Raw genomic sequence first — 14710 nt, 5'->3', positions numbered from 1 at the left:
GAGGTGATACGATTATAAGTTATTTCTGATTGGTTAATGGCTATGGGATGGTATCCAATCAGAGTTCTCATCTTTAAGTACAGGCTTTCTCATGGAGAGGATTGAGAAGAGGAGAAAGGAGGAAAAAGGACACACAACAAACATGAGGATATAAATTATGATTCATGATTTTATGCAGTCTTTCAGGTTCTTCTCCCTCATACATTAGTCATAAGTAAACTGGATGTAAACATGTAAAGACATGCTAAACCACTCTAGCAACTATAATACTCTCAGTTGCTCTTGCCTGTGTTGTTGTATTGAGATACAGCTTATTGGTAAACACACACACACACACACATGAATGTACGTCCTTCTGTAAGCTAATACTACAAGAAAAACACACATGCTCATGTATATCTGTACACATACAAGGCTATCTGCAGGTGTGTGCAGTCAGTAATACCCTCATTGATAATTCTATTCAGTGGTATTAGTAGATGAGCAACACTGCAGCGTTCAGCTGTTTGGGGCTCGATGGCTGGATTAGCTCAGATCACACATAATGCTGACAGGCTTTACACGCAAAATCTGTTACAGCCACGAAAACCGCACAGGGGAATTTAATTGATTTGATTACATTTCGGGATCTAAATCACTTCTGTACAATAAAAGTTTTGAATTTAAATGTCATTCACTAAATGAATGACAAATAATTCTTAATCGTAATCGTGGTAACACTTTATTTTATGGTCCACAACATACAGCATAATTCTTTCCAAATTTCAGTGTAACTATGTACGTAGCGATACATACATGTAGGTATAAGGCAACAAGATGTGAAGTTAGGGAATAAGGGGGTAAGAATCTGGAAATGGCAGGGTTGCCAGTCCATTTATCCTGGAAGATTTCAATGTCCTGGACAAATGGGAGAAATCCTGGTCAAATATTATCTGTGTTAATTGACCTTAAAGCAACATTACTTTAATTAGTATTTTTTGTGATTTGGTGCCTCCATTTTCAAAGTGAAATTCATTTATATACTGCTGTTGTAAATATGGATGGCGGTACATGTGCATTTGTGATGATTACATTACTTAAGATCAAAAACTAGCAAGTCTTTGCTAACACAGCAAAACATTAAGTGCTACAATGACATAGCAGTTGTTACTTACTAGTACAACAGCAAGAAGGCCAGCTCGGCATCTGTCTTGCAGAAGGAAAATCAGAAAACATTTTCCCTATAAAATATGATACAGTTACATAATAGCAGTGACATAGTTGGTGGTGTGTGTCTTAGTGCCATAAAGCGTTTTGGCTACTTTTGCCCACTCAGGATATATTTCACTGAAATACCTGACTTTGCAGGCCATTGAGAAATTCATGCCTTCATAAGTTTGGAGCGCTGTAAATCTCATTTCTCCAGACATTATGACCGGAGAGATTCTAATTTGTCAGACTTCAAAAGATTTCCACTGTAAAAAAACGCTAATTACCATATAATGGAAACCCTGACTGTAGGTATTTTTTAACTAACAGGTATCTATTATTATGGGATACAGTAGGACCTACAGGATGACAAGGAACTTGTGCTGTAGGTACTTTTTACTACTGGGTACCTATTCTAATATTACGGAGTACATGGGCGTGGCCAACTTTGAGGGCTGCACACAGGTCATGCACTGGGTAAACATAAAATTTATCATCTTTTACAACTGCATTGACTGTGAGATGGACACTCTGGGGTTTTGAGTTCAGCTGTATTTACTGTAGAAACCATCTAGTTGTTGTACGTAGGTCACCAGTCAGTTGCCAAAAAACCAAAACTGCAACAAAAAGTGTTTTTGGACTATGGGCAAGAGCCCACACAGGCAAACTCCATAATCAAACTCAACCAATCCACTTTACAATGCGAGCTGTAAACATGAAGTGTTACTGATAATTTTAATAACATTGAACTGTTCATATCTGTTGCAAAAAAAGCCAACAGGCTGTAGTTCCCAAACTGACTCCAGAACTGTAAAGAAAAATGCAGCCTCTTCATTAATTTTCATTTTGGCAAAGTTGTGATCCCCATAAAGGGGATACAAGGGTTGTCTGGCAAAAAAACTAATCATGCTACAACCTTTGCCTCAGTGTTATCCAGCAACACACTTCATTGACAAGTCATATACACATCTATGTAAAAGCACACAAATAGAATACCTTGTACAATGTACTGTATGGCACTGTGCATATTAACATTTTTAACATTCAAATATGGATACAGAGGAGCAGAGGCGTTATTATTATTGTGTTAACTTTCCAGAGTTTCCAGAGATTCAACATGAAGACATCTCATGGCATCTCATGAGCCTTCAACCGGGACTGTTTGTATTTCATTCTTCTTTTTTTTCCAACGCAGCCCCTTGAGTTTTTATGACAGCATGAAGACAGCCTTGCATGTTTTACCTCGAACTGAATTCTAGACATAATATTGCCTTTCTGTTTGTGGGTGTTTAAGAGTTTGGAATTATGATTTGACACTCTAAATGTCATGGTAATACTCCAACTCCACAAAAACTTTTTTTTGTGGGCAAAATGTTATATTATAAAGATATTTCACAGGTGTGAAATGAGTGAATTTGTGAAGTTGTTTTGGATTAGGTTTTACATTGTAGTTCTGCTAAAATGTTTTATTTGGGGTCCGGATACTATTTGCTGACAGGTTAATGTACTTTACTGAAGAGTTTCACTGTAGTGGGGTAAAATGAGATTCAGTCATATTAAATGGTCGTTTAGCCGTGTTAAAGATTGCATTCAAAGGTATAGATGGAAAGTGCCAAGAAAATATGTGCTGCTTCGTTTTATTCACTCAAATAAAGGTGTGACAGATCGTGATGGCTGAATCCCTCTCCAAGCCATTAGAGCCACAGTGTGTGTGGATAGCGTGTCCAAACCTGCACACACAAATCCATGCTCACAGATATGCACCAGACCAGTTCACAGCCACTTGTGCACAATCACACACATAGTGATGTGTATTCACACACACACACACACGCACACACATCGACAAACATGCCTAGTCCTACATGTTTGGACACACAGCCTGTGTGTGGATGGAGTCAGTGCTGGGTTAAGCTAATTACACAGCTGAACTATCGGCTGTGAGCCTCCGTTAGAGGGCTGCATCTGACATTCAGTAAATGCCAACCAGTCACTGCACTATTAGCAGGGCTCTCTGCTTGTGTGTGTGTTTGTGTGTGTGTGTGTGTGTGTGTGTGTGTGAGAGAGAGAGAGAGAGAGAGAGCATGTGTGTGCAGGCACAGACAGCGTGAGAGAGCAGCGGTTAGTGATGGCATCAGTTACATTGAAAATGTCAGTCTGAGTGTGGGATATTTTCGGTTCTATGTTCCATTTCGCATCCGGCTTATTTATGTGTGTGTGTGTGTGTGTGTGTGTGTGTGTGGACTGAGGCCGAAAGACAGTGAGAGAGAGAGATGGTGTAAATGTTTGTGTCTGTCTAACGTTTGTTTAGGTTGTCCATATGCCTCCAAGGTCCTATCACCAGTGAAGCGTGCTGTATTGAACCGCAGCCTCTCCCCACTGTGTCCTCTCTGTGTTTGGTTACGCTTGGATTGCAGTCCTATTGGAGATGATTTAACACTTTAGAATTGATCCGCAAACAACACTTTCTGAAAAATAAGCCCCTCTTCTGCTTTCTGTCGCCTCCTGTGCACTTCTCACTCACTCTCAAAGATTGAAACCCCTCATGCTTTGTCTTTATACCCTCCTTCTGTCTGTTTTCTTCTGTCTCTTTCCTCTGTTCTTTTTTCTTCTTCTTTGCAGTAAACTGGATGCCTTTATCTATGATGCTGCAGTGTTGAACTACATGGCCGGCAGAGATGAGGGATGTAAGCTGGTGACCATTGGCAGCGGGTAACTAAAGCTTCAATGCTTTAAAAAGACACTTTCGTTGTGGATTGTCTTCACTTCATGGTCTGATCCTGCCATTATTTTGGCCACACCATTGTGTAAAGTTGTGTAAAGTTTTTTTTTTACGTTTGTTTATGGTTGTAATACACAGATACATGTAAATGCAAGCCTCAAGATTCAGAAAATGCTTTTTCAATGAGTTCTTTGTCTTCACAGGAAAAGTATTAAAAGAAAATATTAACATTTTAGGAAATACGCATATTTGCTTTCTTGTTGTTAGTCAGATGAGAAGATTGACCTCCCTCATGTCTGTACAGTAAATATGAAGCTACCAGCAGCAGCCAGCTAAATTATCTTAGCAGAAAGACAGAGAACGGGGGGAAACAGCTAACCTGGCTCTGTCCAAAGTTCGCTTAACAGCTCCTCCAAAGTTCACTAATTAACATGTTTTATCTTGTTTGTTTAGTCCGTACAAAAACCGAAGAGTAAAAACAACAAATCTGCATTTTACGGGGGGTTATGTGCCGAATAATTTCTTGGTCTGGACCCGTTGCCCGGAAACCATCGGAGACTCCAGGAAATTACTGGTCCCGAGACCAATGTCTTCAGGTGTCAGAGTGCAGCTATGTGGTGCCACCACATAAGTTTGACTGACATTCAAATACATTTTTTATGAGAATGAGATTTAATAAGTCATATAGTAAAAAGAGGCAGCAGTCATTGCATAACTAAATATGAGACTCTTGGATTATATGTATATATATATATATATATATATATATATATATATATATATATATATATATATATATATATATATATATAATGCTTATAATTGTATTTAAAAAGATTATTTAATGGATTAATGGTACACTTTTTTTTAAGTCTGTCTTAAAACAACACTCTCAGATGAACATTGAAAGTAGTATTGGTCATTTATCTATTGCTTCTCGGCTCTATACTGGCAGCAAAGAGATCCATTTCTAAAGCAATTTCAGTGTAAGTGATGGCGAGAAAACCGGCAGTCCACTTTCTGTGCAGCGACTTCAGCTAAAGATAATATGAGGCCTCAACAGTTTGAGCTAGTCAAATCAAGTTGGCATCTTCCAAAGTTTCAGTGTTTTTATTGCAGTATTTCCTCTTTGCGTTTCCCACAGTCTTCCCTTGCTAAGCTGCAGCTGTAAGATAGTGACACAAAGTGTCAATTTTGTGTTAAAAAGTAACTAAATTTGCAAGACGCATACGTGATTTGTCTAACACAGACTACTGAAACCTCAAAATGGCTTGTGGCTTTTCATTCATTGCTATAAGAAGGGATCTCCTTGTGGCTGGTATGGAGCAGATGGATGACAAAAGATGCCAACAGTGTTTCAGTGCACAGATGGAGCATGTCAGGATTGTTTTAAGATACACCTGAAAAAATGCAAACCTGCCCTTTAAGGCCAGACACTAGGACTGCTTGTTTATTTTTGTTAACTGTTTTAGCAATTCTGATTGTATATCTGTGACTTATATTTCCACTTCATGACATTTATAGGCATCGGTATGCATGAACTATCTCCTTAAAAATATTTCAAATCACAGTGACACCATCTGGAGAAATAAAGGTGAAAACATTTGCTTAAAGGTTAAAATGTGTGTTATGTGTGTGTGTGTTGTGCGTGCGTGTGTGTGTGTTTTGGATGTGCTTGTGCTCAGGTACATCTTTGCTACCACTGGTTATGGCATAGCTCTACAGAAAGGCTCCTACTGGAAACGACAGGTGGATCTGGCTATCCTGGCCATCATCGGAGATGGTGAGTAACACACTCGCACAGCGTTCTCATACACAAATTCAAAGTGCATGACACCATTCCAGAAGGCAAAAGGTTACATTGTTCCTTGCCAGCATTGTAATTCATGCACACACACACACACACACACACACACACACACACACACACACACACACCTCTACTGCCTTGTCTGCTGACAGCACAAAGGAAAAGCAGCGAAGTATAAATAGTCCTTTGATGTTATTCTGGACACAAAAGGCTGCTCTAAACAGAGGGCAAGAGAGTGTAAGTTATTCTAATATATTCCTCTCTGCAGCACCAGATCTGTGTGTGTGTGTGTGTGTGCATTACTCTATCTGAATCACCACATTCCTTTATTACAGTAGCCTCAGAAGTTCTTACATAAACAATTTCCTACTGCAAAACAGAGAGAAAGCAAGACAGCTCGAGCTTTTAGCGACAGATTCATTTACATTTTACATCGAAAGCATTTTGCTGATGCAAGTGTTCACAGCCACTCACATTAAGTGCACTGAAGTTGATTAAATGAATATTGGTGTCACAATAATCCTCTCTAACCAAATTTTCTCAGGGCTGCAGAGCACGCAGGCCATCATATTTCATGGCTGGATCATTTTTGACAAAAATCAGGCTCAGTGTTTTGTTTGTTTTTGCTTTGTTTTCTTCTTTCTCCGTATTATTATTAATTCCATCCAAGCTTTCAAACTTCAGTGTTGGTGTGACAGAGGAAGATAGAGAGGAAACAGATGGAGGGAGAAAGTGACGAGAGAGACAGAAAGACATAGGAGGTGCGCGTATGAGATGGCCAGAGAGATGTCAAAGAGAGGATGAGGCAGGGAGCACGGGATGAGAGGAAGACAAGGAAAGAGTGTGTGTAAGGTAGAGAGAGATTGGGAGTGAAAGGAGGGCAGTTCCTTGATAGATGACAGTGACTCTGTGTCTTGGCAGTGATTACTTGATCCGATAGACACAACGTGGGTGGAAAGCATATGGCTGGATAGAGAGAAGATAGATAAAAGATGTGTTTGGGGAAGAGTAGAGGAAGGTGAAGAACAAACAGACAGATCTGACACAGACATGTAGCAGGTCACATTTTGTCTTTGAGGATTAAAAATCTTTTAATTTTGACAAAATATACATACAATCAGAATACTGTATTGCAATAGTTTGGAAATGTAACAAATTTATGATCTCTCTACTTTTCTAAACCTAGCTTCAGACAACACAATCTGGATAATGTGTATGCATCTTGGAGAATTGGCCACAGCCTAAATTCATGGGTTTTGACAGTGTAACTTGTTAAACCAAAATGTAATCCAGGAGCTATTTGTGTCCGACCATTTATGAGGTAGAATTAGGCTATATCAAAGCGCGGATAAGCATTCTGAAGAAAGTTACTTTAAGTGAATGTCCTGAACTCGAATGTGGTTTATAATAATGTAATGTAGCAGACAGAATTTCAAAAAGTTTGTTTACTGCACACACACACATTATTTAAAAAATGTTTTTTTTTTGCAGTCTTAGATGCTTAAAAGCTGTGAAAGTGTGGGAAAACTTGTACAAATTTGTGTTCAGGTGTTCCATCTGACTGGTCACCAGACTATTTGCTTGAGCTGTCTGACTGCAAAAGAAAATTTGAATTTCAGCAATACTTCCCCTTGGAGTCAGAGCAACAGTGCAGGCAGTCACAGCTCCCCACAGCTTTTCCCTTGAATGAAAGAGACAAAGTAACCTGTTGATACCTAAGTATCTTATTTATCTTGATTCTCTTTTGCTGGCAATTTCAAGCAAGGTATTGTGTCATGCTAAAAAGATGTTGTTTGCAAATCTAAGGAGACAGACCTTCTTCAATTGTTCTAAAGGGTTAATTATGTCTTAGTGAGTCTGCACCCTTAGGACATCCAGCCGAACACCACCATGATATTTGTCTTTCCTCACTAGCAGCCTTAGTTATCCAGCCCTGAATGACACAGATTGGATTAGCCACGCACCAAATGTCACAGAGGAAGCCAAAGAGGGAGGGTGAACTAAGGGAAGGGAACAGAGAGTGAGGAATGAGAAAAGATAAGGTCTTTGTTGCTTTCTATTGTATCTTTCTTTCATTAACCTTAAAAAAAACCCTGCTAACCTTAAAAAGAAGTGATGTCTTTGCCTTATCAGGCAACATGGAGAGGACTGGACGCCCAGTGGATGGGGATACCTAAAGAAATGTATTTTGAACAACAGCCCCCGAAAACACACTATCTACTAAATTCACCCAACAGACATTAATCAAATATCTTTAGTTCTTACTTTTTTTATTTAAATAATATAAATACATGAAGATTCTCAACTAACATCAAAAAGTACTGACATTCAGTTTAGAACCCCATATATATGTCACATCTGCTTCTAAAGTACTACTAATAACTAACTCTCTTTGCAGATTATGTCACCATTTACAAGGGGTGTGACGACACTTACCCCTAGAGACGATATGAGATTTGAGATTGGGTTCACAAGATCACAACGAGATGAGATTTTAACCCTATTTTTAAGAAATCTTTAATGCTAAATTATATGCAAATTTTGAGCATTAAAGACTTTATTTCCTGCATTCTGATGATTTTTTTCTGCACCGGCTTCTGTTGAATTATTTATTTATTTATGTAAAGAGAAACACAAAATTCAGGTGGCAAGTGACAATTCAAAATCTATAGCTCCACTATAACAGAATCAGTGCAGCTCTCCGTCATTCTGTGTTGCTTTCAGATCTGTTTCTCCTGTAGATCAACTTTTTTCATCTAATATCATTCCTGCTGAGTCATGATTGATCACATGGACCCTTTTGCTTTTTTTCCAGAACGGATACTTTGTTCCGAATCAATCTGAATATGTCAATCCTGTTCACACCGCACTATAATTGAAAAGCGGTCCAAATCACATACCCTTCCAGGGCTTTCCTTACGTCATCACTACCTCATGCGTGCAGGTCGCGCTTTGCATTGTGGGACATCTCCATGACAACAGCAACACTAAATGAATCGAAGGTTGACTTGGTGCTTCAAGAAGGTGAAATGCCTCATAGATATTTGGTCAGAACAACACATCTCCCATTTGTTGGACACCACACACAAGAATACTGAAGTCTACAAAATGGTTAGCGATAAAATGAAAGAGAGGGATAATGAGTGCCGTGCAAAAAAACTCTGACAGCAGCACATAAAAGGTACGAGACAACCTTACAAAAAGTGGAGATACGAGTGGTGAGAAGGACAAATGCCCTTGGTTCGACGAGCTGGACAAAATACTTGGAACAAAACCAGTTATGGCCATCAGGACGTTGTTTTGTCAGAGTCTGGACTCACGTTGCAACTGGTTGTTTTGTTCATTTACAGCACATTGATACATTAACAACACACACAAATAAGCAACATATGATGCTGAAGCTCCATGTTGAAAGCTTTTTCCCTGACTAGAAATCTCATCACACCCCTACCATTTACCAGTAATTTATTTAAAATAAACATTTTAAAATGCAAGCCGATAAGATTCAACAGCAGCTTTTACAGGATCTTTTCAGTAGTAACCCTGAATGTAATTTCTTGCCTCAAATAATGTATTTTCAAGGTTTGAACTTCTACGTTTTGTCTGAAGACTGCTTGGGTATTGTTCAGAACAGCTATGTGAGGTATTTTGTTAAATATTTAAGATGTCTCTGGAGCAGCAAAGGTTTCCATCGTTACGGAAGGAGTCCATTGTTGTGGAAACCCTTAAGGAGCTAAATGACTTCAGACCAGTGGCATTGACATCACTAGTCATGAAGTCATTTGAAAGGCTGGTAAAAGGGGGACTGTTGGAAATGGTGGTAGAGCCTCTGGATCCCATGCAATTTGCATGTACTGTAGTGCTGGGAAGGGAGTAAAGGATGCCTCAATCACATTGCTCAACTTCCTTTATAAACACCTAGAAGGTCCTGGCACACATGCCAGCCCAACTTTTAATTTTTGATTTCTCCTCTGAGTTTAATAAAATCCAGCCACATGTGTTAGCTAGGGAATTGCTTATTCATTTTAATCTTGATGTAAATTGTAGATCTCAGAGGTTGAGAGCAAATTTCTTTCTGTCAGAACGGCGCTCCTCTTCTACTGGATCTCTTCAGGGCTGTGTCCTGTCCCCTTTGCTATACATTCTTCACACCAAGGACTGTAGAGGCCAGCATGGGCATAGGCACATCCTGAAAATCTGCTGTTGATACAGCTATCATCAGTCTGCTCCATAAAGATCAATCTGTTCATGGGCGTGTGTTAAATTTTTTTCAAATGGTGTGAAGGGGCCTGATTCTAACTGGATGCCACTAAAACCAAGAAAACAGTCACTGATTTCAGAAAGAAATCATCCCACCAGCCACCTCATACTTTTATTAACATTATACTTTTAGAACATTATAAATATCTTGGACCCGTCATTGATAGTGACCTGAAATTTGATGCAAATTTCCTAATCTGGGATAATAAAATGAGTGATCTGAACTGATCCCTTAAAACTCATTGGTTTAAGGCTTTTTCAGACGCCAATAAGCCATTTGCTAAAGGATTTGAGTCTCTCTGTGTTCTTTTGCTTTTCAGGTGAAATGGAGGAACTAGAAGCCCAGTGGCTGACAGGAATTTGCCACAATGAGAAGAACGAGGTTATGTCCAGTCAGCTGGATGTGGACAACATGGCTGGAGTCTTCTACATGCTGGCCACGGCCATGGGGCTCTCCCTCATCACCTTTGTCTCTGAGCATCTCTTCTACTGGAGGCTCAGATACTGCTTCACTGGGGTCTGCACTGGCAAGCCAGGTCTCCTTTTCTCCATCAGTCGGGTAAGGAGCAGTTTGTGTATAAGAGGTGTATGTTTGCGTGTGCAGGCATGTTCTCCAAGCCTTCTTTAGCCTGCTTGGTGGTTTGGAAGAACAAAAATGTCCTTTGACTTTACACAGAATTACAAATCAAAAATCAAAGCAAAACAACATCAACACACAGAAAAAAAGCTATTGAATCTATGAACATGTGAGTATGTGGCTGTGTGAAAATGTGGGCCTGGGGTGGTGTGACAGGGTTAATAGTGGTCGTGTTCAAGGCTATAAAGTGCACCAAGGCACAGCAACTATCTTGGGGGTTAATGCTGCATTATCCAGTTCAGATAGGACTGTCTTAGTTCTATTTACTATCAGCAGAATAAGAGAGCAGAGCAAGCAAGCACACATACAGAGAGCTACTACTAAACTAAGAGACCAAGAAAGTGAGTGAAACAAGGGGGAAGGAGGGAGGGCTGCACAAAGGAGGATAAGAGGGGAGGATGGGGATGGAGGCGGGAGGAGGGGATCACGAGGCAGCCCTGAATTTTGACAAAAATAGATCCTAATTGCAGCATGTTTTTGGGTGAAATCACGGCAACCCGCACTAAATCAATCTATTCTCTCTCATTCAGTTAAAAGGTCAGCATTCCTCCTTGTTGTGTGTGAGAACAGAAGACATGGACGTGCATCCTTAAAAGCACTGCAGTGTCTCTGCACTATTTTTGAGGCAGAGTGTGACTGTTTTCAAAGTTAACAGAGGGGGGTAGTGACTAGAGAAAAACTTTTAGAGAAGATGAAGTGAGGTTCTTGAAAAATATGTTATTTCAAAGGCCTTCTCAAGATCGATTTAGGGCAAAAGACATCCTCAATTGCCTATCTTGTGTTGATAAGCTCCACAAAATGTGTGCTGAACCGGAAAGCACTGAATTTGATAAATGTGATAAATACCTTTTAAGGATGTATTTGTGAACTGGGAGATCAGTTAGGAAATAATTTGCTTTTGTTCTGTGAACCATAAAATAAGAGCTCTACGACATTGCTTTTTGGCATTATATTTTCAGCTGTTGTTTAGCTGATAGTCCAGACAAAAAGATTGGTTCTATTAACCTCCCTCACAGTTGTGGTGATGTTAATTTATCCTGTTCTCTGTTGTTCCTTCTCAAAGAATGTGACACCCCTAGAGAGACTGGAGGCATGGGGCATAGAGTTGAGAGATAATCTAACCAGTTTCTCATATTCTATTCACATTATTTTGTCTGGATAATTTCTATCAACTATATTACATTATATATTTTTGTTAACAGTTGTACTGTAAAATTGATGGAGCTGCAGAATACTTTTTTGTCATTTGTTGACATTTTGTCCCCTTCAGAAAATATACATTGGTATTTCATTGGTTTATTAAAGCCAGGAGTTTGTGGTGATAGTGGGGCTATTTAACCTGGTTGGATTATTTATTTAGCAATATTCTGTGTATGTTGTTTTTTTTTTTTGATTAACTCTAAATCCTTTCCACTTAAGGACTTCCTAAATGATCATGTTGTTTTTAACGTACCATCCTCTTAACTCGATCATAAATGCTTGTTTAGAAGATTCATATCTGATACAAAACTGATTTCCATATTTATTAAGGGTGTAGTTGGATTTTCTTTGTTAATTGAACAAGTATGCTTCAGAGAAAAGCAAAGAACGCCTAATTTACAGTTTCAAGTTAATGGTGATAAAAAACTGTTGGTTCTGTGATTTGCTGAGTCACTACCAATTTCATACATTTTAATAAAACATACAGAGCACGAATATGTTTGGCCAGATTAGATAAGTAATCATTATTCTGTTTGTCTCTCTCCATTTCTCCCTCAATCCCTTTTAATGTTTGATTCTCCCTCTCCCATTTCATTTTATCTCTTTCCCTCTCCCACTCCTCCCTCTCATTTTCCCCTGCTATCCTCATTTTTTTTACTTGACTTTTCCTAATTTCCTTCTCCACTACACTTCTTCATCCATATGTCTCCATGCAGGGAATCTGGAGTTGCATCCATGGAGTCCACATTGACATGAAGAAAAAGACAGATCTAGACTTTAGCCCCCAGGACAAAATGCTTAAGCTCATCAAGTCAGCCAAACAGATGACCAACATGTCTAACCTAGGTGGCTCCCGCATGAATTCACCCAAACGTGAGTTCATGCACTCAGCTGGCCCCATGATCATGGACATGATGGCAGAGAAAGGCAACTTTATTTATGCTGACAACCGAAGCTATGCGCCCAAAGATATGATCTATGGGGACACTGGTGACCTGCAGTCTTATCTTGCTAACCGCCACAAAGACCACCTTAACAACTACATCTTTCAGGGAGGCCAACATCCTCTGACCCTGAATGATGCCAATCCTAACACAGTAGAGGTGGCAGTAACTGCTGACACAGTCCAGACAAACGCCAAGCCGCCCAGGACCCTGTGGAAGAAGTCAGTGGACACACTTCGTTCTGTGCCACCCGGGCCCCCTCCGATGCCTGACATGCTGATGCCAGACCCACGAATGTCAATGAAGACACAGCGCTACATCCCTGAGGACACAGCCCACTCTGACATCTCCGACTGTTCTAGCAGGGCAGCCTCCTACAAGGACCCAGAAAACAACAAGCACCTGAAGCCCAAGGACAACTTAAAAAAAAGATCGGTGCCGTCAAAATACCCAAGGGACTGCAGTGAGGTGGAGCTGTCCTACTTAAAGACAAAGCAGGTCAGCGGTGGAACCAACCAAACCGGGAGAGGAGGAGGAGGAGAGAAAATCTACACAATCGACTCAGACCGAGAGCTGAGCCTGCACTCAGATCCCATTCATTACCGCGAGAGTCGTGGCCTTGCTGCTGACGATTTGGATTATCCCGAGATCTACTCCGACCACAGTGACAACTATAGGAAGTGTGAGCAGCCAATCATTCATCTGAACTCCTCGCCTTTGCATCACACCGACTCAGATCTTCTACCAGATCCAACTTACTCTAAACACTACAGCCTGAAAGAAAAAAACCTTTCCCCACATGAATCCATTGATCGCTACAAACAGACACACTGTCGTTCCTGCTTGTCCAAAGTGCCAGCTAGCTACCCACCAGGAGGGCCGTACACCCCTACCGCCTCGGCCTCAGCTTCTGCCACACGCTCACCTTATAATAGGTGTGAAGCATGCCTCCACATGGCCAACCTGTATGACATTACTGAGGACCAGCTCCTCTCAGACCCCTTGGTCAGTCCCACCATGCACCACCAACAGCAGCAGCAACCAGATGAAATGTTTGGTCTGTATTGGCCTCAGACGGATGGACCGCATGTCCAAAAGAGAAACCGCTTGAGGCTGAGTCGTCAGCACTCCTTTGATAACATCATGCTAGAAAAGCCCAAGGATGTAGACCTGGGCCGACCTGCGCGCAGCGTCAGCCTCAAGGAGAAGGATCGTTTCCTGGACTCCACATCTGACTCGCACTATGCGAACCTCTTCGGCATGCGTCCCTACTCTGGCAGACTGTTTGGCACAGGCTCCAAGTCAATGCTGTTTAACCACAATCTGGAGGAAAGCAAGAGGAGCAAGTCCCTGTATCCGGCCCATGGCTCGGACAACCCTTTCCTCAGCCACTCGCTGAGGGATGACACCAGCAGCAGACTGGTCCATGGGCGTAGCTCCTCTGATATTTACAAACAGCTGGCAGTGGCCTCACCTGCAGCAGTCCTTGGAGCGCCCCCTATCAAAACACGCAACGATGCGAACAATCTCCGCTCATCCGTTAAATCCACCACTTCATACTGCTCACGGGACGGACGGATAGCCAATGACATGTACAATAAAGAGCATGTGATGCCTTACTCAGCCAATAAGACTAGTGCATACCCGGCCCCACGTGGCGTCCTAAACTCAGCCCAGTTCAGCAATAGACGGGTGTATAAAAAAATCCCCAGTCTGGAGTCAGATGTTTAGTTGATATAAGAAATGTTGTGTTCTCTCTTCTTTACTCCTCTCTGGGTTTGTATTATAATTTATTTACTATGTTATCCACCAAGGGATGCCATAGCCACACTACGTTTTTCTTCTTCTCTTCGACATTGTAATCCAAAAGAACTTGTGCCCACTTGGGTATGACGGTACTACTACTACTACTCTCTTTGCAGATGATATCACCATTTTTGTCCATTCTC

The 14710-nt window shown here is 40.8% G+C and overlaps 1 protein-coding gene across 1 annotated transcript in view; it reads left to right on the top strand.

Annotated features, from left to right (window-relative positions):
• The window catches only part of grin2aa (glutamate receptor, ionotropic, N-methyl D-aspartate 2A, a), a 136174-nt gene extending 121682 nt beyond the window's left edge, over window positions 1-14492 (top strand). The window contains exons 11-14 of the mRNA XM_046042992.1: window positions 3811-3900; window positions 5596-5693; window positions 10301-10539; window positions 12534-14492. Coding sequence (XP_045898948.1) covers window positions 3811-3900; window positions 5596-5693; window positions 10301-10539; window positions 12534-14492 — 2386 coding nt within the window. The remainder of the gene's footprint in view (window positions 1-3810; window positions 3901-5595; window positions 5694-10300; window positions 10540-12533) is intronic.
• The last annotated feature ends 218 nt before the right edge of the window (window positions 14493-14710 follow it).

The sequence above is a fragment of the Micropterus dolomieu genome, linkage group LG02 (genome assembly GCF_021292245.1).
Source record: "Micropterus dolomieu isolate WLL.071019.BEF.003 ecotype Adirondacks linkage group LG02, ASM2129224v1, whole genome shotgun sequence".
NCBI classification, from domain to species: Eukaryota; Metazoa; Chordata; class Actinopteri; order Centrarchiformes; family Centrarchidae; genus Micropterus; species Micropterus dolomieu.
Note: the sequence above shows the minus strand (reverse complement) of the source record. Positions and strands in the feature narration are given on the sequence as shown.